The 26,164-nt window shown below is 61.4% G+C and overlaps 2 protein-coding genes across 2 annotated transcripts; both read right to left on the bottom strand.

The window, feature by feature from the left end:
* Positions 1–9,203: 9,203 nt before the first annotated feature.
* EFNB3 (ephrin B3) lies at positions 9,204–13,144 on the bottom strand (the record flags this gene model as incomplete). The annotated part of the gene is made up of 5 exons (XM_080825664.1): positions 9,204–9,613; positions 10,049–10,153; positions 10,265–10,357; positions 10,553–10,845; positions 13,023–13,144. The coding sequence occupies 5 exons, from the start codon at positions 13,142–13,144 to the stop codon at positions 9,204–9,206; spliced, it is 1,023 nt and encodes a 340-aa protein (XP_080681790.1).
* Positions 13,145–15,247: 2,103 nt separating this feature from the next.
* Positions 15,248–25,556, bottom strand: WRAP53 (WD repeat containing antisense to TP53). The gene is made up of 10 exons (XM_080825644.1): positions 24,950–25,556; positions 24,698–24,796; positions 24,327–24,438; positions 17,483–17,571; positions 17,171–17,261; positions 16,931–17,063; positions 16,177–16,385; positions 15,867–15,970; positions 15,608–15,742; positions 15,248–15,516 (listed from the first exon to the last, which is right to left on the bottom strand). Exons 1-10 carry the CDS (start codon positions 25,321–25,323, stop codon positions 15,270–15,272), a joined length of 1,593 nt encoding a protein of 530 aa, XP_080681770.1. The 5' UTR covers positions 25,324–25,556; the 3' UTR covers positions 15,248–15,269.
* Positions 25,557–26,164: the final 608 nt, after the last annotated feature.

Here is a 26,164-nt window from a genome sequence, read left to right as displayed (position 1 = left end):
GGTGTGGGCAGGACCTGCAGGCATGCGGGCAGCTGGGGGTCGACCGCCTGAGCCACCCCCACCCCGGCCCCCCATGCCCTGTCGGCTCCGAATACCCAAACTGAGACACACCCCCCACTTCATATCATAATCTCATCTGCGGATACCCACACCCTGCGCCGTGGACCACAAGGGGCCTTGCAGACCTCACTCCTTTCCCTGGAGAATCCCACTTTCTTCAGAGCATTGGGTCCAAAAGCAGTGAGTCCCTTAAGGCTTTGGGAATGAATGGAAGCTGAAGACAGTAGCCTCTAACAGACACCCGGCTAAGGAGGGTTTAGGAACCCGTCTCTCTGCCCAGAAGTGTGAGAACAGAAGATCAGGAGGGAAAAAAACCTATAAGCTGCGATGTTGCACACGCCCTCAGCCACCTTACCCCTCAGGGCCCCCGGGTGAGGGAGACACAGCCTGGGGAAGGGAAGACTGCCCCTGGGTTCCCCGCCCTGTGTCTGTGCGACAAGTCCACGAAACACACCAGGACGATTTTCCCGCGTAGCTCCTTTCCTCCCAGTTTACTAATAACCTCCTGCAAGGGTGAGGTGAGAAGATGGAAAATTTTCCTCCTACCCACTAAAATGTGCAACCTCCTTAAGCCAAGAAAAACCGGATTTGTGACATGTCGCTTTTTCATTGCTGGGGTGGGGGGAAGGAACCCTGTTTTGCGTGTACTGAAGAGGTCTCTGGGCATAGGTGACCCAGTCAGTCCGGGCCACCCCGCAAGGAAGACCAAGATCGTTCTGTTCCTCAGGCCCTGAGAACAGCCTGGGGGAGGAAGCAAGGAGGAGAGTCACCCAAGATGCAATTCCGCCTTGTGTCTGGGCAGAAGGCCCTGCGGGAAGGAGGAAGGCCTATCTCCCGAAAGCGGGAGCATCCGGGTCGACTGTGGGAACCGCTGGGGCCACGTGGGGCCGGCTGCCCCGCACTCCTGCAGCCAGCTCCGGGCCCACAGCCACCTGTGGCTGTCCTCCCGCCCCACGGGCTGCCCCAGGCAGGGATCGCAGGTTAGGAGTTTCAGACGTGAAGGATGTGGGCTTTGCTTCAAGGAAAAACGTCCTACACGCGTGGGTAAAACTAGCGGCAGCAGCACTGCGGGTCTCCAGAGAAGCGTCCGCCCGGGCTTCCCGGCCTCGGGCGGCAGCCCCAGGGGCGTTCGCGGGCCAGGCGAGGGGGCACCCCCCGCGCCAGGCTCTTCCCCCGGACCCGCCGGGAGGGGCTTCTCGGCCGGCCTGGGGACCCGCGCCAGCGCCCGGGGGACCGGCCCTGCCCTCCAGCGAGCTCCCCCGCGGCCACCTTGCCTACAACGGTCACAACTGCCCCCCGCCAGCCCCGCCGCGGCGTCTCGACCCCCGCGCGCCTTCTTTTCTCCCCTCCCCCCACACCTGCCCTTCCCCGCCCTCTGCCCCAACCCGGCTGCCCCTCTCCCCCACCCCGGCCCCTTCTCCCCAAAGCTTCCCACGTCTCCCCTCCTCCTCTCTGCCCCCGACACACACCTCACGACGCCGACCCTGTCCACCCTAGGCCGGCCGACCGGCCCCTCCAGTTGGGAAGGCGCCCCGCGAGCCCCGCTCCCGCCCGCGGCCGCACGCGTCGCCAAGGCAACCCCGCGCGGGGAGGGGCCAGTGGCCGGGGCGCGAGCCCGGCGTCCACGGCGCAGGCGCAGGGCAGCCCCGCTCCGCCGCCCGGCCGCCCGACCCGGCCCGCGTGCGCCCCGCGGGGACCCGCGCCCGCAAGGGCCGGCGAAGTGGGGCCGGCCACCGCGTCCCGCAGGCCGGGGCGGGCCGGGTCTGGTCCGAGCACGGGCCGGCGGGGCTGGGGCTGAGAGCACGAGCTGCGCTGCCGCGGGACCCCGGAAGGGTCGGGGGCGTCCCCGCGCCCGCATCCGCGGGCTCGCTCCCGCGCGCGGCCGGCAGGTGGCGCCCGGGGTCCCGCCGCGGGGCTGGAAGGCGCTCCAGGATTTCAAGGCAGCCGCGGCTGCAGCTGGGTCCGGGGGAAAAACCGGGGCTGGAGCACCCCTGCCCTCCCGCCCGTTTCCCTCGCCGGCGCTCGGACCGGGGTCTGGTAGCGCCGGGCGGCGCGGGGCGGGGGAGCGCAGGGAAGAACGGAACTGGAATTCCGGGAACGGGGGGGATTGGCTCTGGGAAGCGTCGCCCGTTTTGGGGGGAACGGGAGGCGGGGACTCCCTGGGGAAGGTGACCGGGCCGGGGAGGGGCTCGGCTCTGCGTGAGAACAAAGGCTGAGTCCTGGGGAAGCGAGAGGAGAGGGGGCGGGGGGCGGGGGGGGCAGACCGCAGCTGGGGCTAGGGGGCGCTGCGGGCCCGGGGCCGCGGAGGGGGCGCCTGGAACCCTGGGCTCTACCTGCGGCGGGAGAAGCTGGAGCGCGGAAGCCGAGTCGGGGGATGGGAAGGCCCCCTCCCTGCTTCCATCAATAGTGCCTAATTAAGACAAAGCCAGCAGCGAGCCCACTGATTGCATTTCCATGAGGAGCTAAATTGATGACATTTTCTTTGCTGGATGCGGAGGGGGAGAAGCTGGCACCTCAGGTCCCCCCTTTTCTGGTTGGTGTTCACACCTGACGGGTCTCTGACATGCCAGTCTGGCACCACAAGGCTCTGCGGCCTCCGGGGCTCCCGAACCCCTTGGGTCCATCCACACCCAACCCTGACCCCACCATCCCACCTGTCCTGATTTCCAGAATGAACAGCACCTGCCCTCTGGACTCCCCTCTCCCCCACTCCGTTATCCTTAGGGTAGGCGTCTGGGCGGCTCTGATTTGGGGCTCGCTAGCCCAGGCCAAAGTCCTATCGCTGAAGACAAGGGTTGAAGTTGTGAGGGGTCCTGCCACGCCCCAAACCAGCTGCACTGCAAGTGGGACTAAGTGGGTGATCCTTGAGGTGACACGATTGGGCCCCGTCCCCCAGGGAAAAGTCCCAAAGGAGCGAAGATTTGAGGGGAGGCGTGGGATGCGAGGTCTTAGAGGCAGGGCTCCTGGCTCCCACAGGAAAGGAACGTTGTGAAGACCCCGTTTCTCTTCTGACTGCCCCCCCAACCTTGGCTGTGCCTAGGGATCCCAGCCCCCTACATTATGCTAAATAGGTAATCAAACATCTCGCTTTGCTAATTACCGCTCAATCCGATTAAACGCTGCTGAAGCTCATCAACAGAGGTGGGGGGGGAGGGCTGAAGGGGAACCAACCACAGCTGGGGCGGGGGTCTTGTCCCCAGGAGCTCCAGGGGCCAGCCAGGGCACCAAGACGAAGGACCCCCCCCCAAAGGAAGGGGACAGAGGGGTTGTACCTGTGAGACCTTTACCCTTACCGCATCTCCCAACCTCAAGGCTTTCCCTCCTCCCAGACCTTCATTACCCCCAGAACCCAGGCATCCGGCCATTCCCACAGCTCCCCCCACACACCCCTGCCCCAGATTTAATAAGTTCTGTTCTCCCACTGTCAATATTTGATGTCTCAGAGCCATCTCCACGGAGAGAGGGGGACTCTTCCCTTGCTTCCCCCCTACCTTGGCCGTCTTTTGCCCACCCCGGTCTCTTTGTGCCCCCAACCTTCTCCAACGAGCTGACTTAATGAAATGATATTAAAGTCTTGAGCAACTCCCACAGAATGGTTGTTATGGTGAAGGGAGTGGGCAGGACGCCTGGGTCCCTGAGGGGAGCAAGGGCTGAAGGGGGGAGAGCGAGCCAGAGGCTAAGGTCTTGAAGCCTCGGTCCCAGTGGGGAGCAGCAGATCTGGGGTGAGCCGGGGGCTGGACCTCTGGATCTTGGCGGGAAGCAAAGGGAGTGAGGGCCGCGGGCCCAGGAGAAGGTGGGAAGAAAGGACATTCCGGGGGTCGGGGTCTCAGCCTGTTGTCCAGAGCATCTGTCAGGGATGGAGAGGCCAGCTGGGGGGCGGGGGGGGGGCAGGGCCTCTGTGCCAGCAGCCTCCCGCTGACTGTGCCCTGGACCGGTCCGTGAGAACCACAGTAGATCGCTCTTCAGCCCTGACTCATCCCTCTTCCCCCCTTCTCCCCCAGCAGACCCCCACAGGTGATTTGTAGCTGATGCCCTCACAATGGTCGGGGCCAGGAGAGAGCTGTTCCACGACAGGAAGAGCTGAGAGCTTCCAGGAGAGAAGAGAAGGACAGAGGCCAAGAGATGGGGAGCCAAGCGCCCCCCCTGCCTCCCCCCACCCATCCCCATCTCACTCCCCTGGGGACCCTGGCCCAGCCCCAGTCCCCTTGGGGTGGTGGGAATCCAAGGACATTTGGCTGGGGCTGATTGATGAGGGAGGAGGCAGCCACCGGGCACTGAGGCTGCTGTTTGCTGAGCACACAGATTCCCTCCCCACTCACCAGCTGCCGCCCCCCGAGGCTGTTAGTCTCACCAGCACCAGCAGAAGCAGCAGCAGCCCCGGCATTGGAGTTGGAGGGAACTGGTGCCTGAGTTTCTGAGGGCATGGGCAGGGTGGGGGTGAGAGGGAGAACCAGGACCCCAAATCCTTCAATTTCCCATGAGAACCGGGGGTCCCTGGGATCTGGTGCCCTGAGCGCTCCTCTCAGGCCTCCACCACCCTTGCTACTTTTCAGACATCTCTCCTCCTCCTGCCCCTCCTTTCCATGCTGCCCCCAACTCTCCAAGCCCATCCCAGCCAGCCCCCTGCCTCCAAGCCACCCTGCGGCATTTCCCCTAGCCTGCCTACAAATCTTGAAACTTTCCCTGAGGGAAAGTTCATGATTCCCCAGATAGCCCCTTAGGAAGCTCCATTTTTCATTCTAACTGAAATTCCGCTTGGGATGTCGACCATTTCCCATCAGAAATTCCCACTGGAGCCCTTTGCTCTATGCCCCTTTCCTTGACCCTCCCCTCAACATAAACCACAGGCTCGCGCATGCGCGTGCACACACACACACCCGTCCACCTAATTCACGTCCTGCAAAGTGTGAGTCTCTGTCTGCAGCTCAGGTCTCAGGACAGCCTCTGCTGTTTGGGACGGGGATGGGGGCAGCTTCAGCCTCTGTGGTCCCTTCTCAGGGTCCCTTGACTTTCTCTCTGCCTGTCCTCTCTGGACCCTGTACCACCCTGTACCAGCAGCCGTCCCCACAAAGCTCAGGGCACCTTCCTTGCCCTCCCAGAGCTTCAAACGTAGTTGAGGAAAACACAACGCACGCACAAGACACAAAGGCGAGGAAAGGAGTACCGAGTTAGACCAACTTCCTAAATGTGGATTCTAGACCCTGCGCGACCTGCTCCTCTCCAGGTCGAGGCTGCAGAAGGACGCAGCACAGCTGGGGTGTCTGCAAGGTCGCGAGGTCCTTCTCGCTCTTCCGGACATGCCTGGCTCTCACCTCTGCGCTTTCCATTTGCCGTTCCCCTGTGGGGTGTGCCCTTCCCTGAGTGCATGCCTCCCTCCACATCGCTCATGGTCGGAATCAGATGTCACCTCTTCGGTCAGACCTCCCCGACCTCCTAACCTAAGGCACCTCCCCTGTCACTCTCCGTCCCCTTTGTCCTGTTACTCTGATTCGTCTATGTCATCTGTCACTGCCAGCAATGTTACCAGGTTGTCCCCCACCCAAAGGTGGGCTTGGCGACAGCGGGGACTTTGCTGCATTTTCTCTATATTCCCAGGGCCCGAAACAGGATCTGGAACAAAGTAGACACTCAATACGATGTTGAGCGAGGGAACGAACGACAACAGCCGAAATGAATGCCTTCCTGGCCCTCTGTTGGTTTCAAGGTAGTCGTTACCCGGGGAGCGCGTTGGCGTGTTTGGACCCAGAAAGAGAATAGGATGGCATGTGTGGTTCTGTGTGGAAGTCACCAGTGCTTTCCAATAGCCCGAGAGCCACCCATGTGGCGGGCTGCGGGTCCCCTGCTGTCACTGCGTGCCTGCAGAGCGGAGTGCAGAGACGCCCGCGTTCCGAGGGGGTGTGTCCCGGGATGTTGTGCGGAACACGCTGTTCCTCTCCCCAGCTGCGCGTCTGTCCCCAGGTGTCTTCCTGTCGCTCAGCGTGTTGTGATGTCTTGGCTGCTTGGGCGAGGTGTTTGTCACCCAGACTGTTTATCCCCACTTCTCTTCTCTCATGTCCCTCCACCTGTGCCCCTGGATCTCTGTTGGGGGGGGTGGTTCTCCCTTGGCTCCCTTGCCCCCGCACACACACGCAGCCCTGCCCCTGGCTTGGACCCCTCCCTTTCTCACTGGGCCCTGTTGCTGGGCTCTGGGTTGCCATAGTGACGGTTGCCAAGTCCCTGAGGCTGATAGCCAGCGATGGGGCTGTCGGCTCCATCCACGCGGGAGGCTGAGGGGGGCTTCCCATTGTGTGGAGAAGGGGATGTCGCCATGACAACCAACCCCCACTAAGGGGCAGGGACCAGCCCTCCCACCCCCCTCAAGCCTCCCCACCTCGGGCAGCTCCAGCGCGGGCTCCGAAGGACAGGAGTAAATTCCAGACAGCCCAGCACCTGGGCTCAGTCAGCAGCTCCCCTCCCGGAGCGCCCGCACCTCTCAGGCCCCGGGCATCCCGCTCAGACAGGGGGAGGGGCCAGGGTCCCATTGGACAGAGTGGGACAGGAGGCCCCGTTGACCTCCAGGCAGATGGGAGACAGCGGGAGGGGACCTAAAGTCAGGGGAGGGGCGGGCAGGGCAGAGGTTGTGACCCCTGCTGACTGGCTCCGGAGATGCTCGGTGCTCCTGACGGCTGCTTTTGTGGCTGGAGAATGGGGCTGAGTCTAGGGGGCTGGGCACCCAGGGTTTTTTAGGAAGAGCCTGGGGTGTGGGTCCACGGGGAGCCGAGGGACAGGCGGCTTGGTGCCTGGGTCCCTGAGTCTTCTGGGTAGTCACGCCACTTCGGCCCATGCTGGTCTCCGACAAGCAGAACTCCCCGAGTCGGGGTGCCTTGGGCAGGGGTGGTAGGGGGTACACTTGAACCCCTGAGCATGTTTTCTCCACTCTGTTTCTGACTGCGACTTGCCTTGTCTCTGGTGCTTTGGTTCAGCAACAGCACGTGTGGACTTGGGCTCACATACGTCCCCACTGGATGTCTCGGCACCTCCTGCCCCAGCCTGGGTTCCTCTCTCCCTCCCCTGGAGCTGGCTGCCTTCCTCCGCCTCTCACCCAGCTCTGGAATCCCACGCCCCCCATACTGCCCACCTCAGCCCTCCAGTCCACCCAACCTGGCATCCCGCCCCCCCCCGTACTGCCCACCCCACCAGCCCACCCAGCCCAGCATCCCCCCTGTATTGCCCACCTCACCCCTCCAGCCCAACCGGCTCCCCACCCTTCCCCCTTGGTTCCATGGGATCCAACTCTCATCTTGAAACCCTTTCTACCTGCCCTCCCTTCCCAACTCAAGCCCAGTCATTCTCCAGCCTTCTCGTCAACTTTTGAAGTTTTTTATTTTTTTATTTTTTATTTTTTTTGGTTTTTGTTGTTCAAATTTCCCTTTTACAGTAAAACTATTGAGGCGACTGGCCATACCCCGCCACCTCCCCCCATGGCAATACCAACTTCCTGTTCTCTGGAAGGAGTGATTAGAAAAACCAGGAAGGAGCTGGGAACTACAGCACCAGAGAGATGACTGGAGCTCTGGCGGACAAAGTGACCATCGTGGCTGGTGACTGAGGTGGCCGACGCGGTGCCCGAGGGCAGCTCTGATCTCATGAAACGGAGCTGGGAGGAGGAGAAGGCAACACCCGATTTGTGCACTACAGGGCGGGTAGAGAGAGGCACGCGCTGGTCGCTATGGGAACAGTGGCAGCGGCTAAGTGCCACGGTCCCTAGACCAGTCAGTAGGCCACCATTTTGGTCACCGAGAAGGGAGCTGTGTCGGGTCTGAAGGGACGAGGAAGTGTACGATGTGACGAACAAGACAGCCCTCTGGGTTACTGGGGACAACACGTGGGTTCTGGGGATAGTCCTGCTGATTAACAGAGATTATACTGGGCTGGGGAGAGGGAAGAACGAGACAAACCGGGCCTGCCCCAGCCGACGGCGGTCACCTTGGCTGTCCTACAAGCAGCCCAGGGAGCAGGGAAGGGAGGTCCCGGGAAGTGCCACCAGAGACCAGGGGAAACCGTCCTCAGGCCACCCTGTCCTCGACCAGTCGGCTCCAGCTTCCTCCTGAAACAGGAAGTTCTTCCTGCCCCCCCACCCCCCCACCTCACAGAGTAAGAACCATCCGCCGCCCCACACCCGCCCCCCAAGACTAAGCCACTCGGAGTTCCAGCCAGACCACTTCCTGTTCCAGAAGCGCTACTTCCTGTCCTGGATGAAGGCACTTCCGGCGCCCGGGGCACCGCTTCTGCCCCCTTGGCCAGGCCACGTCCATCCAGGGGGGCCCCCCCCCCGGCACTTCTTGTCTGGACAAGTCACTTCCCGGGCCAAGCGGGCCCCGTTCGGCGTCAGACCCAATCCACACGCGTGTCCCGAGCGGGTCGGATCTTGCCAGTGGCCACTGACAAAACAGGACACTTCTTCTCGCGGCAGCTGTCACGACCCAACCACCCCAGACGGGCTGGAGAGAAGGAGGCCCCGCTGCCCGCGCCCGGAGCCGGAGCCGGGCTGGAGGCCCCAAGCCTTCCCCGTAAGGCCCCCGTTTTTGGCAGACTGAGGGGGGCGGGTGGTGAGAGGTCAGAAGGGGGAGCTGAGGGGGGATGCTGGCGTCCCCCCACCCGGGAGACGGGAGAGGCCGAGGAGAGGAAGCCAAGAGGGTAAAAGGAGACGCAGGGAGGGGGTCGCTAGGGGGAGGAACAGACCTAGAGACAGGAGAGAAAGACAGAGAGAGTCCGAAAGAGAGAGAGAGAGAGAGAGAAAGAGAGAGAAGAAAAAAGAAGAGAAAAACAGTGAGAGGCAGAAAGGAGGAGGTGCCAACCAAAAGGCAGACTGTCCCCGCCCCTAGCTCTGGGTGTGTGGGGGGCACAAGGACGGCTGGGTCACTGGGTCACGGTCAGAAGAGGACACTCGAGTCTCTGCGGGAGGCCTCGCAAGGCCAACGGAGGGCGGGAGTCGTGGGGAGTCCTAAACGTGGGGGAGGGGTCCACAACAGCGGGGGCACAGGAGCTCGTGGGGCGAGGGGCCGAGGGGACGCTAGAGGTGTCCCTCCGGCTGCGACTCACTGGAGGGGGACCCCCGCCCCCCGAGAAGGGCTGGATCCGGGAGAGCCAAGGAGGAGAAGCCCTCATACCTTGTAGTAGATGTTGGGGGGGCTCTGGGGGGGCCCATCCTGCACGATGTACACAGGATGCCCATAGTCACCACTCACCTTCTCATAGTGGGGACAGAACGGGGGGTCTGCGGCCCCACCGCCCCGCAGAGCTATCCCTAGCTCCCCAGGCTCAGCCTCTCGAGGCCCCATCCCACTGCCGCCTCCCAGGCCCAGAGACCCTCCCCTCCCGAAGGAGCCAGGACCAGGGTGGCGACTCTCCGAAGGCTTGGCCCGCCGTCTCCGCCAGCACATGGCACCCCCAGCCCCTGCCACGCCCAGCAAGAGCAGCGCCAGCCCCCCCGCGGCCCCGGCCACCGCGGGCATGCTGGGAGGGGGCAGGGGGCCTTCAGCACCCCGGGAGGTTGCATTGCTGGTGGGGTCACCTGGCAGGGAAGGGGTGGAGGAGGAAAGAGGGGGAGGGGCTGAAGGAGCCACCTGGGCATCCGGACACCCAGCCTCGGGGGTCCCCATGGGCTTCCCCGGCAGTGCCCAAGCCCCCCTGGGGACCCCACCTCCCTTCCCCCTAAAGCCCACTCGGAATCCAGGTGTGTCCAGCCCTTCAGCTCGGCGCCAAGCACTTTCCCCACTTCTCTCACAGCCCTGATTGAATTGGCTAATTAGTTCTAATCGAGTCTTTTCCTCATTTGGCTTCCACTCCCCTCCCACCCTCCCGTCCTCTCTTTTCTTTCCTGTATCACCCCCCCCCAAAAAAAAACAAAAAACTGAAGGCAGAGGGAGAGGGTGAAGGCAGGGCAGCTGGGGTCCGAGAGCACAGGAGGCGGGGGGGGGGGGCAGGAGACTGGACCCCTCGCTCCTACCTGGCATGTTCTCCTTCCCGGGGTCCAGGCTGTGGGCTGCCCCCCGGTCTCTCTCCACGGGCATTTCAGACACAGGCTTTCTGGGGGCGGCCCCTCCTCGGGGACCTGGAGATGGGGAAGAGCCGAGAGAGGGGCTGAGACGGCAGCCCCCTGATCAATATGGGACTACCCCAACCTCCCGCAGCTCCTGGGAGGTGTGCCCCGGCCCCCACTCACTTTGTCCCACTCGGAGAAGCACCTTCATGCCTCTGGTAAGGCACACGCCTCCCTGCAAACTCTCCAGGCCTTCCCGGGTCCCGTCCGAAGTGGCTGGGAGAGGAGAGCCAGAGGGAGAGGTTGGCCGCCCAGAGTCCAGCCCCTGGTCCGTCCCCATTCCCGGACCCAGACAGCTCCCCGGGGGTGGGGCGGGGGGCATGGGGAGGAATCAGGGGTCTCTCTGGGCTCCTCCTCTGCCCTCAGTCTCGGGGGCACCTCCCCCAGACCCTGCCCTCTGCCCAGCAGTACCAATTATGTAGTAATCGTGGTGCGAGCGGAACTCGTGGCCCCAGAGGTTAGGGCTGTACTCCTGGAACTTAATGGTGAAACGGAGATCCAGATCCGGCCGGTCACAAGTGAGGAGCAGGTTGGGGGCAGGGGGTGCCTCACAGCGCCGGCCCTGGGCACCCCCGACCAGGTACAGCTTGTAGAACTCGTAATTAGGAGAGGAGTGGGGGCCGGGAGGCCGAGCCCGGGGGCAGAGGAGGTCTAGCCGGTCCCCGATCTGAGGGTACAGCACGTAACCGCCCTCTGCCTGGAACCTGTCAGAGGGCGAGGTGGACAAGGAGCGGTGTCAGAGGTCTGTCCCCCCCACTGCCCCCGGCTGAGCTTCGTCTCCCTCACCCGCACATCCCTGCAGGCCAGCCTTCGCCTGTGGGCATGGCCTGCTCCCCCAGGGCAGGCACTAAGGACTCAGCAGCAGCGGGAAGCCAGGCTCAGAGGTCGCCGGCCCCTTGGTGTGCCCAAATGCACTCTCCAGCCCGCCCTCGCCACACGCACACTGCCATCTCTCGCTCCATCACTAGCCCGTTGCCATGACAACGGGATGCCAGTTACCAAGGAGCTGGCCTCTCTGGAACCACACAGCCCACCCATCCCAGGTGATTTCACTATTCCGTGGCAGTCAACCATGGGGGCAGAGCCTCCCCTCCCCCAGGGCACCACTGAATTTGAGGGCTCTCAGGGCAAAAGAGGGGTGGGGGTGGGAGGGAGGGTTACCCAGTGTGGAGGGTAATCCAGACCGGTGTCCCAAGTTAGCCAGGCAACGGGACAGGAGTTAAACGCCTGGTCTGTCAATGGCCCTCAATGAGGCTAAAGGGAAGCAGGGTGTGGGGGCCAGCTGCCCCACACATCTCCCTGCTCAGTACCCTCCTGGCCTGGGGCTCAGACTTCCTAGAGAAAGTCCGCTCTTGCTCTGGGACTGACGTTGCTAACCACAGCCTCCAGGAGCCCACACCTCCTCTGCCCATGACTGCAGTCTCTCCCTGTGCATGAACGGGACAGGGTCTCCGAGCTGGGTCCCCGGGGAGGACCGCCGCTCGGGATCTTCCCAGACTCCTAAATGACCACTCCCTCCCACCCCCCATCGCAAGGAGCCCCCAGAACACCCTACCTCTCCCTCTGCTCGACCCTATCAGAATAAGCCTAACTTACAGCCTCGGGCGGGACTCAGACCGCAGCTGGGAGTTGGTGGGTAGCAGACTGAGAAAAGATGTTTGGGGTTATACCCAAAGAGAGACAGCAGGGAGGGAGGCTGGGAAGTCAAGAAAAGACAAACAATAATCCTAGTTCTCCTTCAATGAGCATGTCATACGTTCAAACACCTTACCTCTCTAATCCTCATAAAAGGTGGAAGGACTGAGGATACAAACTCAGAAAGGTTAAGTGGCGTGCCCAAGGCCACACAGCTGAGAGCACCAGAGCTGGGACTAAGCCCTCCAATGCGGTGGGCTCGAGGCCCACCCCCTTCGCCTTCCCGTGGCCTCACACAGCCTCCCCCGGGGAAGTGGGAAGTTTGCAAAACACAGAATTCTTCTGCTCGTGGGGAGCGGGCTCCGCTTCGAGGCCAGGGCCCTGGATGACCTCCCAAGGGTTCTGTCCTACCCAGTGTGACTTGAAGTTTCATGTGACCCCTGGCCTTTTTTCAGAGCAAAGCAAGCAAGCCAGGGGAGGGTCTGATGGAAGAGTTTGCAGCAAGGATGGGGGAGGGGGCAAGGGAGTCCTCTGGACTCTAGATGCAAGAGAGAAAAAAGGGGCTCCAGGCTTCTTCCAGAGAAAAAAAAAAAAAAAAAAAAAAGAAAGTCTCCAAGCCAGGAAGGCAGGAATATCTTCTGGTTGGGAACACCATCCGCCAAGGGCTCACTGACCCTCTGGCTGTGGGCAAGAGTTAGGGGGCAGACCGTGTGGAGAGAGTCCAGAAGCCTTGGGTGAGTTGTCCCCAGGGCCCCCCCACGGAGCCCCCTTCCCTCCCCTCCTCGACACCGAGTCCCTTCTGGGGAGGGAGGCACCCTGCCCTTCCCCTCTGCGCTCCGCGGCACCTACTCAGCGGCTCTCTCGAGAGCTGACATTAACCAGGCTCCCTCCAAGCCCAGCCCCCGACAGGACACAGGTCCCTCGCAAACCCAAATAACCACTCCACCAGCCTCCCGGCGGCTACCCAGGAACTTTCGGATCCTTGCCCCTGTGGGGTCCTTCCAACTCCCGACACATGGCTGTCGCCACCCACATCCAGCTCTGTCTGTCTGCGACCCGGGAGGGAGTCTGGCTCCCAAGATCACCTCTGTCTCGCTCCCCATCAGCTCGCATCAGAGCACCAGCACCCCTCCCTCCGGCCTCCTCCCAGCTCCGAGAAACAGCCCCCCCCCATCCACCAAATCCCCAATGCGCCCCTACTCCCTGCCCGAAGGGTGTGGGGTCTCCCCAGCCCGGGGCCACTCACCTCTTATTCGCCGAATTCCAGTAGACGGGCTCCAGGCTGAGCCCAGACACCAGCCCCAAAACGCCGAGCAGCAGCAGGGCCCCGACTCGCACGCCCCCCGGCCCAGAACGGGGGGCCCCCATGACCCCGCCAAGGCCTGGGGGGCGGGGCACCAACTCCCCCAAAGTCGCTCGCCCCCTGCGGTGACTGCCTCGGCGGGCCCGGCTCCTCGGCCCCGACCACCCCGGCGGCGGCCGCCCCCCGCTCCCACGCGGACCCGCTTCCTGCTCTGCCCGCGCCCCTGCCGCGGAGCGCTCAGCCCGCTAGAGCCCTTCCAGGGGCCGCCTGCGGGCGCCCTACGTCCCCGGCCCGCGCTCCGGCACCCCGGGATCGCGGGGCCGGACTAAGTGGGGGACTGGGGCAGCCGGGGGCCGGGCGGGGGCGGCATGGGGCGCCCGCCGAGGGAGCGAGGGAGGGGCGCGAGCCGGAGCCCCAGCCTCGCCGGGATTGAGGGCAGCGGGCTCGGGGAGGAAACCAGTGCCGAGCCCGGGAGGGGGGAGTTAAAGGAGTGGCGGGGAGGGGGAGAGGATGGCGGAGGGAAAAGCCGGAGCTGGAGCCGGCGTCGGAGCGGCGGCGGAGCCCGCAGCCCACGCCCCCCGCACCTCCCTCACCTCGCGCACCTCCCGCGCGCCCCGCCGCCGCCGCCCCCCGCGCCCCCTCCGTCCCGGCCCCACCCCTCCCCCCCCGCCGCCGCCGCCGCCGCCGCCGCCCCGGCGCGTCTGCCCTGCGGCCCGGGGGTCGCCCGGGCGGCTGGAACCTTCCGCGCCCAAATCCAGAAAGGCGCTCGCCCTCGCCGCCCCGAGGAGCCCGGCCCTTCTCGCTCCCGCAGCCGCCTCCCCCTGCCCCCCCCACCCCAGCCCGAAACGCCGCCGCGGCTCCCGGCAGGTCTGGGGAGGATAGTCATAACCTTGAAGGCTCCGCACTTCACAAAGTGGGCTGAGTTGGTCGTCACGACTACCTGTGCGAAGTGGGAGGGGCAGAGCCACAGGGCGCCCATTGTAGGGATGGAGAAACTGAGGCTCGGGATGGGGGGGGGAGGTGCCGAGACCGGCCCAAGGTCACACGGGGAGTGGGCGGTACTGGCGGCCGGCCCGGGTCGCCGCACGCCTGCTCCCAGGCCCTCTCGCGTTACCTGGGACGGGGCGCGAGGCAAGAGTTCGGGGGTAAACTGGGGCCCTCGCTGCCTGGCGGCGGGGAGAACCGGAGCCGGGGGAGAGGAAAGGGAGTACCTACAGCCCCAAACCCACATCAGCCGGAAGGGCTGTTTCCAATTATCCTGGGGGAAGGGAGGAGGATTTGCCTTTTCGGGTGTAAGAACCCTCGCTTTCAGCACCTCTGGGCAGAGGTGACATTCCTCTCCCCGCCCAGCCTCGCAGGCCTCCAGGCGCCTCGCTCTGACGGTGAGGTCCCAGTCAGATCCCCTGCCCGCGGGCTCGGCAGAGCCCCCTTCTCAGTGCTCGGTGAGGCTGGGGGTGGGGAGCGGCCACTGCCCGAAATAACACAGTCGCCCCCCACCCCCAAAGCGCGCAGATAAATGGAGACACACAGAACCGGTGACAGCTGCCGACTGAGTCGCTCCCGCCCGGGGCCCGGCGTCTAGCGGGAATACGGAATGTGACGTCTGTGGCTTCTCGGCACCTTTACTCCCTCGTGTGTGCCCTTGACTCTGGCTACTCAGTCGCCTGCCTCCTGGGGGAGTCCAGGGGAGGAGAGGCGGGCGCTCCGGCTCCCCTTCCCCCAGAGCTGAGTAATGGTCCCTCTGCTGCTGGGTGGTGGCAGCTAGCGTGGAGCGCGAGGGAGCGGGTGTCTTGTCTGTCACCGTCTGCACGGTCTCACGCAGTCACACCCAGCAGTCTGACACACAGCGCCTGCCATTCCTGCTCAGCCACGCTCACCCTGACCCCTGCCGCCCCCACCTTGGGAGTGAGATTTCAAACAGGTTCCCCCCTTCAGTTTACCGAGTCGCCTAGCAACCCGCCAGTCAATGGCATGGAGCCCCACCCCCGCTCCCTTGACTTCACGCCGAGCTCGGCAGCCCCATTGGCTCCCTCCCGCCTAGTCCCACCTCTCAACCCCGGTTTGGGGAACAATATGCCAGCCCCTTGTGCTACTGGACAGGGGAGCCCACTGGTACCCCTCCCAGCCCCATCTCCATCAAGCGCCTCCCAAAAAAAGACACAAAGGCTCCCGGACCGTATAAAACCTTTTTTACAGAAACTCGCCCCCAGATTCCTGGGTCCCTCCCTGGCCCACCTTGCCCTGGTGAGCATCGGCCACCCCGGCCCCTGGGCCCCCCCCACACCACCAGAGCTGAAGCTGACATTCGAGGTGGACGTGGCGCATGGAAAGCAGGGGAAGGTCCACCTCCTGCTCCCCTTCGTCCTCGCTCTCCACGGGCTCCGGAAACACGCGCTGACCCGAGGCAGTAGCCAGCAGCGGCAGGCTGGGGTGCAGGCTGCAGGGAGAGACAAGGCCGGCAGGGGTGCGTCAGCAGCCCGCCGCCCTCCCCACCGCCCCGAGCCCCAAGATCCATGGTAGTGGATCACCTCACTCCGTTGGTGCAGTCCTTCTGGGGCAGAAAACTCAGCACCGGCTCGGGCTTCGCGTCCGGTCCAGCCCCGCTGGTGTCCCACACGGACACGGCCCCATTAGTGCTGCCGCTCACTAAGAACTGCCCCGTCCTGGGGAAGAGAGACGCTTGGTGACGTGGACTCCTCACCCCCTGGGGCAGGGACCCATCATATCCAGGGGCACTGGCATCCCAGGGGCACTGGGACCCCGGGCAGGCAGGACCCGGTCACTCACGGATCCAGATCAAAGTAGATGCGCTGATTGGTGGCCACCTCTCGACTCAGGGACCACAGTGGGTGATTGGGCTGCCGAAGGTCCCAGCACAGCAGCTCGGCGTCCTGGAGACACAGAGCACAGGGGCCTGCAGTCCCGTCCACCCCGTCCACCCCTTAAGACATCCCTGCTTCCCTCCCGCAAGGTTTACAGATGCTCCCTTAGCTTGGGTTGAATTTTTTCCCACGGCTGTCCCCCAGCACAACACAGACTACATCCCCCACCCCGCCTCCTGTGCACCCTCTCTGGACTCTCAGGGTGTGACCCCTACCTTGCGGGCTCCCGAAAAGAAGCGGTTGCCATCAGGGTGAAAGCAGAGGTGAGTGACACCTCCCTGGTGTCCTCCCAGCAAGGCAAGAGGGGAGCCGTCGTCACTGGCATACAGACCCAGGGAGCGGCCGTAGGAACCGCAGGCGTAGAGGGGCTGGACGGGGCTGAAAGCTATGCAGGAGATGATGCCACTCTGGCCCTGTTTTTTGGCTAGAGAGGGAAGGAACAAAGCTGGGCAGAGGGCAGGACTGCTGACACTAACCAGGCTAATCAGACGCGCACTCCGTCTCCTGTCCCGTGAATCAATGCCTCCCCTGTCCCGTTTGTCACAGCAGGATAAAGACCTCTGAGGTTCCCCAGCTCCTTCTATCCCCACAAACGACCTAAACGCTCAAGACTTATTTCTTCCTTCTCAAATCTGTGTCTTCTTGGAGGGATGGAAAGCTGAAAGCTTATAGGAGAATGAGTCAGATTCACCGCCAACTTCCTAGATATACCAAGATTTTGGACCGTGAAAGGGACACGGCCGACAGGGCCTGGGCTCAGGAGGGAAGCAGCTCCTTACCTCCCAGCTTGACCCTGGGAAGGTTCCATCCGCTCCCTAACCTGCTTTCTCCTCTGCGCACTGAGTACAACCCGCCTCCCTGGGCTGTCCGGAAGAGGATGGGCCACGCCTGGTGCCCTGGCTCGCACGAGGCCCCTCTGGACGTGGCAGTGCCCTTCTTCCTCCTCCCCTGCGAGGCACAGATGCTTACCGAACGTGGCTCGGACCTCGCAGTCACGCCCTGGCCGGGCCGTGGAAAAGACACGCACAGCCCTGTTGAAGCCACAGAAGAGCTGGGAGCCATCCGGGGAGAAGCAGAGCGAGTGAGCGGCCGTCAGCTCGTCCTAGGGGCAGGAAAGCACTGCAAACAGGCCCAGCAAAGCCTCCGTTGTCCCCATGGAGGGAGAGCGGGGCCAGGCTGAGCCCTGGGCCTGGGCGGGGAGCTCCCTACCAGGTGGTTGTAGGCCCGAAAGGAAGCCCGGAGCTCTCCGGTGAATGCATCCCAGATGTGAATGGGGTTCTCCCGGCTGCTGCTGGCCACGCTGAGAGAGACACGGACACTGAGGTCCCGGTGCTGTCAAAGGAAGGGGAGGAAGCCAACTGACCGGCCCTCTCCGCTCGCATCTCAAGGGTACACCAGGTTGTCCTCCCCTAGAAACCCCTAGGGGAGCCAGCTCCCTCTCAGTAGAGGGTCCCCTTGAAAGGGGGGGGCGGGGACGGAATGGGAAGGGAGGGCAGGGGGTAGGCAAAGGACGTCACTTACTAGGAGGTGTCTGGCTCGGCGGAAGACATCAGAGAAAACCAACAATAATCATAGATGGTGTCGCCTTCCACCATGCGGAGGACAGGGGCCTGCGCAGAGATGCAGGGATGCCTGGGTCACTGGCAGGAAAAGGGGGCAGAGTCACACCTCTAGCAGGGTCAGGACAGAGTGGCGCTGTCGGCACTTGACCAGGCACAAGGCAGACAGGGTTAACGGGAAGAACAGAAGCCTGATCTCCATGTCCGAGGGTCAGCTCAGACCTTGAGGTCAGATGTGGGCCGCCAAGAGCCCCCCAGGTTTATCATTTTGCTTTTTAAGCACTTAGGAAGAAGCAAAGAATATCCCCACACCAAAACCAAGAACCGACCATTGATACGCTTCCTCAGCACCTACTAGATCCCACTTGAACGTTAAAAAAAAATTATTAAGCGGTTTGGGGCACCTGGGTGGCTCAGAGGGTTAAAGCCTCTGCCTTCGGCTCAGGTCATGATCCCAGGGTCCTAGGATCGAGTCCCGCATCGGGCTCTCTGCTCAGCGGGAAGCCTGCTTCCCTCTCTCTGCCTGCCACTCTGCCTACTTGTGATCTCTGTCAAATACATTCTAAAAATCTTTAAAAAAAAATTATTAGGGGTGCCTGGGTGGCTCAGTGGGTTAAAGCCTCTGCCTTCGGCTCAGGTCATGATCCCAGGGTCCTGGGATCGAGCCCCGCATCGGGCTCTCTGTTCAGCGGGGAGCCTGCTTCCCTTCCTCTCTCTCTGCCTACTTGTGATCTCTGTCTGTCAAATAAATAAATAAAATCTTTAAAAAAAAAAAAAAATTATTAAATGGTCCAAACATGCAAAGGTTTTTTTTGGTTTGGGGGCTTTTTTGGTAAGACAGCAAAACAAAGTTTACGGAGCGATGATGGTACAAAAGCCCTGAAGAGGGAGGGGACTGGAGCGCGCTGCCCAGCAAAGAATTTTTCAGAAACTCTTGTGACTCCTCCAATCAGCTTATAAAGTAAAATATAACAGTTAAAGCTTCTTCCCAAGGACACCTTCCCTCAGAGGTAAACAAATCCATCATTCTCATACAACTCTTTAAAAATACGTTCTTATTGGGGCGCCTGGTGGCTCTTTGGGTTAAGTGTTCAACTCCGGATTTGGGCTCAGGTCACGATCTCAGGGTCCCGGGATCGAGCCCCATGTTGTGCTCCAAGGTCAGCGTGGAGTCTGTTTAATCTCTCTCCCTTTGCACACGCATGCACAGTCACTCGCTTGCTCTAACAAATAATAAATCTTTAAGAAGAAATACATTCATACAAAAAACACCCCAAACACCAAGTATACCATTGTCTTGGACGCCTTTCCGTTCAGTACCCACAGTGCCAGATGGGTGACCTCCCTTTGCGACTGGGAGACGTCACCACAGTGCCACGTGAGCTCTAACTCAGGCCCCTCCACTGCGGGACAGCAGCGGGTTCACTGCCCTCCTCTGCTGACGGCCCCGGGGTCTCCGTATTCCACCGGGCGCGCTCAGAGTGTCCCGGAGCATGTGTGCGAGGCCAGCTCCGCGGCGTGCCCGTCGCCCCCTCCACCGGATGCACTCGCACTCCGGCCCAAGCACCCCTCGGCAGCCCGGGGCTGCCTGCTGCTCGGTGTCCCGTGGAACTCAGCTGGTCTGGAAGGGACCCGGCTCTCGCTTCCTTCCAACCTTCCGCTCTCCCTGGGCTCCGCAGCCAGGCGTCTAAGCCTCCAAACTGAGCACCAGCCTTGACCACAGCCTCTTCACTCCCTTTCCCCTCCTGGTCCAGCCTGTCTGCGGACCGGACAGCTGCTAGTGACACAAGCCCTGCCAGGCCCGCCTCCCGGGGCTCTCCTGAATGTGTGCGCTCCCTCCCAGTGCCAGGCCAAGCCTCTGCCCTCCTGCCAGCGCCACCTCGACGCGGCAAGTCCTCCAGGCCGCTCCACGCTGCAGCCAGGCGCAGGCCCCAGAGACCTTGCTAAGCTGGAATTCTGTCCGGCAACACGCTCCCGCTTAAAATGTTTAGCGAGCCCGCATACCCTCAGCGCAAGCTCAAACCTCCTTACCAGGGGACAACTCCCTGCTCCCCTCTCATGGCTCATCCCTCCGGACTCGCTCCTTTAAAATCTCCCTCCCATTTTGACTCCCAGTCCCCAGAAGGTGCCAACTCATCCCACCTTCCGATCTGCAGACTTTCACTCGCGTCCAGGTCTGGAAAGTTCTCCCTTCACCTCCCTCAACAACTCCTTCTGGTTGAATCCTAATCACCCTTCTGGTCTCTAAGAAGCTTCTTCCACAGGGAGGCCCTCCCTAACCCCTCAGCAGAGCAAGCTGCCCGGCTCCAGGTTCCTACAGCCCTCCGTGCCCCTCACCCCGCACGGGTGTCTGAGGAAGCAAGGATCCTGTCTGGCTCACCGCTGTCTCCCCAGCACCTAGTGTATCATCAGCAGTCAGTGCCGAACGTCTTAATGAGCAAAGACAGGAAACTGTTCCAGTAACATAAGGCCCCGATAATAAGACCTGAATTAAAGCAGAGGCAGCGGCGTGCACAGAAGCAGATGGACCCGAAAGCTCGGGGGGGGGGGGGGCTCGATGGAATCCGGCCATTAACTAGAGGTCGGGGGTCAGGGAAAAGGAAGATTAAAGCATGAGACCTTCCGGTTTGGACACCCCAAGTCACCAAGATGGTGGAAAGACTTGGGGTGCACAGGAGAGCCATGAGGTGCCCCCGTCCTTGGTGGATGAAGGAGACTCAGACAACGTAAGCCTCAAAGGAAAAGTCTTTACAAAGAGAGAGCACAACGGTCTAAGTATGGCTTCTAGGAACGAGGACAGCCTCCCTGAACCTGAACCTGAGATATGCGGGGCCCAGAGGATGTGGGGTCTCCCCTGGGTAGGGCTAGAGGGACTGAAGGCCTCGGGCGAGATCTACAGGGTAGGGTCCAGGGCCGAGGCTGGGGAGTTAACAACAGGAGTTCCAGAAAGCTCTGTGAAAACTCAGAGACGGGAAGCGAGAAATTAGGAGACTATGTTGGGAAGAAAAAATGGGTGTCGGGAAACACTCCAACGGGGCCTCCCCCAATGTCCCCGGCCACTAACTGTCCATTTGCACACCGTGAGCTTGTAGACACAGCCAGTGAGATTCTCTGCGGAGTGGAGCTGTGATGGGCCTGGACGTTCACGCTAACGGCGCATCCAACACAAAGAGCACGAGAGCTCTGGAAAACACGTCAGCTCTCCGTGCCGCAGGATGAGAAGCAAATACCGACGCTACCGACCCAGGGTCTTTCTTGCTCGTAAGATCTCTCTCACGAGAAGAATCTGCATCAAAACACGCGAAGGTGGCCACTGGACAATTTATGATACAAAACTCCTGGAAACCCGACTGCCTGAAACAGGGGACTGGGTACGGGAATGACTGATCCAAGGCCCGCAGCGCAGCATCAGCCACAGGGACACGGACAGTGAAGACCACTTGGGACGCGACTGTTAAGAAATAAAGCAGCGGCTATACAACCACCGTCTACGGGCTCACGACCTCAGAGAACACTTCCGAGTGGTACAAGCTTGGAAAAAATGGGCAGGTAAAGGCAAGGGCTGACTTCTGTAGAGCGGTGGCTGATGACTACGGTTTTCTTTCTTTGCAGCTTTCCTGTTCCTCGTAAACCGGCTGGTGCGATCCGTTCCCAGCCGGCCACGTTTCCAGACGCTCTTCTTAGTAGCCCCGCTCCTGGGCTCTTGTGCGGGAGAGCCCAGCATGCCTGTCCGGCCCCGAGACCCCACTGGTTTCTGCTTCAAGAACCACGGGCAAGTGCAGGGGGGGCGGGACCCGCTCCCTGCCTCCCTCCCCACAGATTTCCAAGGTTCTCCGTGACGTTCACTCCCGCTGCGACCCGAGAGCTCAGTCTTCTCTGTGCCCGGTGTGTTCTACCCCCCGACGTCAGCTTGGTTCGCTCCCTCCCTTCCTTCACGTCTCTGCTCAAACATCACCTTAACAGCGAGATCTTTCCCGACCATGCTTTTTTTTTTTTCCCCTCAAGATTTACTTATTTATTTGACAGAGTGAGAGAGATCACAAGTAGGCAGAGAGGCAGGCAGAGAGAGAGGAGGAAGCAGGCTCCCCGCTGAGCAGAGAGCCCAACGCGGGGCTCGATCCCAGGACCCTGAGACCATGACCCGAGCCGAAGGCAGAGGTTTAACCCACTGAGCCACCCAGGCGCCCCACAACCACGCTTTTTAAAATTGCAGTCCACGGCCCCGGTCCCCCTGCTCGCTTTATTTTTCTTCACGGCACCTACCAGGTAAACCATTTACTGGGTCATTTCTTTACTCCCTGCGCTAGGTTATTAGCTATCACGCAAAGAGGACGGGGACTTGTGTGTGTCCGTGTTCCCGACTAATCCGAGCACCTGACACAGGGCCTGGCACGTAGAACGAGCTCCACAAAAATGTGTTCACTAAATGAATCATCGAAAGAACGAGTGGGTCCCTCCAACACTGCTCTCCCCCAGTGGCTCGCCTTCCGGAGCACCCGCAGCCATAGCCTTCCCTTGTCATCGACGGCCACTCCCACAGCCGAGTCCCACACCCTGTCACACCCCAGCCTCTGCCTACCATCTCTCACCCACCCAGCTGACTTGCTCTGTTTCCACCACAATTATTCTGCTTCATCAAGAGCGCGTTTCCAGTCCATTTCCTGGCCTGCTTTACATCGGAGACAAGCAGCTACACAGCCCGTCCCGCGGAGGCTCTCAGGACCCCCTTGTCCTTCTCTGCCACCAAGCCCAGCCCGACAAGCCCCTTATTCCAGGCCTGACTTAACTAATACCGACAACTAGCGTTTACTGAATACAAAACAGGCCCCGGTTCGTCCATGTTACGTTAACTCTTTTAATTCTCCCAGCTACCCTGTGAGATGGATGCCACGATGCCCATCGTCACTTTACCAACAGAGAAAATAAGCCCGTTCACTGGCTGCAGACAGACAGGTGCACCATGTAGTCATGGGGCCTCACTTTAGACTAGTGGCAACAAATTTCCAGGAGGCGCTAAGCACAGAACAGCCACGCTACCACATTCCTTGCTGCCTCCCATCTCTGCCCCCACCCCGGACCAATCAGTCACACCTTCTCCGCTACCCCACGCACCCGCTTCCTTCAACTGATAACCTCCTTTTATGCTTCGCCGAGAAGCCGAGCGAGGAGATGTGGAAATCCTCCGACCACCAAGAAACTGCCTCTCTTCCTACTCCAGGGGAGGCCCTTGCATCTAACAAGGTCCTCTGCTCCGTTCCGGATCCTGTCCTCAGCCTGCCGCTCAGGGACCTGTTCCCCGCCCCTCCCAGCATCAATTCCTCCCTGTTTCCCGGCTTATTCCCAACCCTGCAGAAGCACCCCGTTAGCCCTTCTTTGGTCCCATATTCCTTCTGGTCGCCACTCCATTTCCCAACTCCCTTCCACAAGAAAACTTTCCAAAGAATTGTCTCCACCTTCCCTTCCCCTCGCCCTACTCAGCTTCTGCCACCGTCACTCCTTGGAACATGTTCTTCCCAAACTCGCTGTCTTCTTGGGTCATTCTCTCAATGGGTCTCAGCCTCAACAGCATTAGACCTGACTCTTTGCGTCTGCTTCTGCCGCCCCTGCTGCCCTCCACTCCATCTACTGGAGCGCTTGGGGCTTTGCCAGGCTCCTCCATCCCCAGCTACGCTCCAGACTGGATCCGTTCACAAAACACCAGGTACCATCCACATGCTCCTCCACTTCCCAAACTACGCCCCCAACCCCCACGTCTCCCTCAGCTTCACATTTCACAGATCTAAGGACCCCTGACTTGCCCCCATACCTCTTCCTATCCGTTTCCTCCTGGGTAAATTGTGCCACCACCTACACGGCTGCAAACACCTGGACCCTTGACTGTTTCCTTCCCTCCACGTCCTACAAAACACACCTCGGATCCATTCACGCCTCGCCGTTTCCCCTACCGCCACCGCTTCTCACCCAGACCGTGACAGGCACCTTCACTTTTGCTCCACCATAATCCATTCTTTAAAGTTCCACCATCATTTCGCTCTTCTGTTTTAAAACTCTCCTCTGGTTTCCCAACTGAACTCCAAACGGCCGACCCACCAGATGCAACACAGTGTGGGTCACGGCATCTGTCCTCACTTTCCCCCTCATTGGCCTCAGTCCACGCACGCCGGCCTCCTCTCTGTTCCCTGAACACACAAAGCTCCTGCCCCATTCTGGGTCTCTGTAGTGTCGCTGGCTCTTCCCGCCAGGCTCCTTCTACAGCCCCCCACAGAACTCATCCCCCCGTCCTTCACATCCCAGCTCAAACGTCTCTTCTTCAGAGAGGCCCTTCCCAACCAGTGTATCTAAATTGGTCTCCTGTGGTCAGTCCCTCCTCATCCCGTTTCTTTTCTCCACGGCATGTATCACGATGCGGGATGTACCTCATTCTTTATCGGTTTGTGCCTATGTCGTCGAGCTCCCCACGAGAAAGCAAGTCGGTTCTTCATCTGTCACCTTCCGCCCTTTTTATCCCAGCAGCAGACACAGTAACTGACGTGTCGGTGGTCATTCAATAAACATCCGTGAGTCACTGAAACACTGCCCTGAGAAAGCCGCTACTCTCTCACGGAAAACACCTATTCCCGACTAAAGGAAAGCTAAACGCCTCTTAAACATCTGCACATCCTGGACAGGAAGTGCCACCTGTGCACGCTCGTGCAAAAACGTCCTGTGTGTGAACAGGAAACACGTGGACGCAACTTTCTCCACCCACGTGAGGGACTGAAATGTGCAGCAGCCGGTGAGGGGGCACAGGTAGCTCCTACCCTTACCATCTCCGAATATTCCAGCTGCTCGCCCTCATTGTACAGCTCGGGGGGCAGGTTATAAATCCGCAGGACGTTATCAGCACTATTGGTCAAGATGCAGGAACCATCAGGGGCCCTGTAGGAACAGGGAAGAGTTAGAAAGCTGGACAGGGCTCTATTTTCCAAGCGCAGGGCTAAGACTGAGCCTATGCCTGGCGCAGGTAAGCCTCCCACCCCACCCAAGGCCTCGAAGAAAGCAGAAGATACAGACTCTACATGAAATGTAAGCTCAGTCCAAGAGAACCTCTTATTTCTTCTCCCAAATAACTGAAGTTTTTATTTTATGCCGAAAGTCCTGAATACGGTTATCTCCCGGCCCCATTATCCTAACTTACCACTTACAGCCTTTCAAGAAGTTCTCGGGTTGGGTGCTGAACTCTGACCAGGAACCACTGAGAAACCGAGGTAGCTGGGAGAAGCTGTAGTTCCAAGTGCTGGAAGGAAAAGGGGGAGGGGGACGACAAGAATGGGGTCGGCAAGCAAGGAGGAAGCGGGCCTGCACAAGCGGGGCCAAGGACGAGTGGTGCACTCCCACGCATCTCCCACTCCGACCTCCTCGGGCCGCGCCGGCCCCCATCCCCACTTACGGGTATCCCTCGTCCTCCGGGGCGGGGTCCTCAGACATGCCCTCCGCGGCCTCCCCCGGCCCCGACTCTGGCGCGTTCGTCTCTTCCGCAGGAAGGCCCACGTTTTCGCAAAGTTCGGGCTCCTCGATTGGAGGGCTCAACTCGCGACGAGCAGCCTCCTCCGGGGCGGGGGAGGCAGAAGCGGAGCCGCCCGCCCCCGCCTCCTGGGAACCAGCCGCGGGATCCGGGGACGGGAGCGGCGGGTCGTCCCCCGCGGGGAGCGGTGGCGGCAGCAGGGCGGGATCCGTACTTCCGTCGGCCGGGGAGGCCGGAGCGGGGGCCTGGTCCGCAGCAAGGCAGTCCGCGGCCAACCCGGGCGCCTCGGGCGCGCTCATGCTGCCGAGGAAGCGCGGGCGCCGGCCTCGGCCGCAACCCTCGTCCCGCTGGACCCACGGCGCCCCGAAGTCCGCTCGGCTCCCGGACGCAGACCTGAGAAGCCGCGGGGCCTTCCGCCTTCTTCCGGGAGAGCGCGGAAGACCCCCGGGAGGCGAGCCGGACCGGTGGACGCGGCGAGACCGCAAGCACAGCGTCCCTCAGCCCAGCCGGTCGCCGAGAGCCGCTCGCTCTCGCGGGATTTGGCCCCGCCTTTCCATTGGCCCTCCGCATCCCCGATCACATTTCGCGGGCGACCCACGGGAGGGGCGGGGCAGGCACGCAACAGGTCACGCAGGCGCGTTCCCATCGAGCCGCGGGGCTCCTGGTGGCTGCCGGGTGTTGTAGTCCGAGGGCTTCTGCCTCGGCGAGCAGTGTCTGAGCTCCCCCTGCCGTCTCGGTCGCGCACTCTTAAAGCACCCACTGCCTCCCTCACCGGCAGAGGGCGCGAGCGCTGTATCTGATTTTACAGGTTTTGACCCTCTTTTGCTTCTGCTGCCACCAAATTCCTGACTTCGATCTCTTTCCATTCATTCGTTCAGTGTTTACGAGGGAGCCCATCCTTGCTCCCAGTCCTGCACTAGCATTGGGAGAGACAACAATGGATGAGATGGGAGACAAGGTCTCTGCCCCTAAGGCTCACGCTGCTGTGAGTTTAAGGCGAGGAGAAATCTTTGCGGAAAATGGTTGGGGCTGTGAGGGAAAGTCAGCAGGATGGGGTGATGCAGAGCATCTGAAGGAATTCGCTGGATTCGGACACTGAGGAAGTCCTTCCTAACAGGTGACGTTTTAGCCGCCGGGAGA

The sequence above is a fragment of the Martes martes genome (genome assembly GCF_963455335.1).
Source record: "Martes martes genome assembly, chromosome: 16".
In the NCBI taxonomy this organism is placed as follows: Eukaryota; Metazoa; Chordata; class Mammalia; order Carnivora; family Mustelidae; genus Martes; species Martes martes.
This window is presented reverse-complemented; position numbering and strand designations above follow the sequence as displayed.

What these genes read in the sequence shown, in the direction of transcription:
- WRAP53 (XM_080825644.1), bottom strand. Translation starts at nt 25,323, where the DNA reads ATGAGCGCGCCCGAGGCGCCCGGGTTGGCCGCGGACTGCCTTGCTGCG. An exon ending in TTCTTGAAAGGCTGTAAGTG is followed by an intron (nt 24,439 to 24,697) that starts GTAAGTTAGGAT and finishes CTGTTCCTACAG; the next exon opens with GGCCCCTGATGGTTCCTGCA. An exon ending in TCTTTTCGGGAGCCCGCAAG is followed by an intron (nt 15,971 to 16,176) that starts GTAGGGGTCACA and finishes CTGTGTCTCCAG; the next exon opens with GACGCCGAGCTGCTGTGCTG.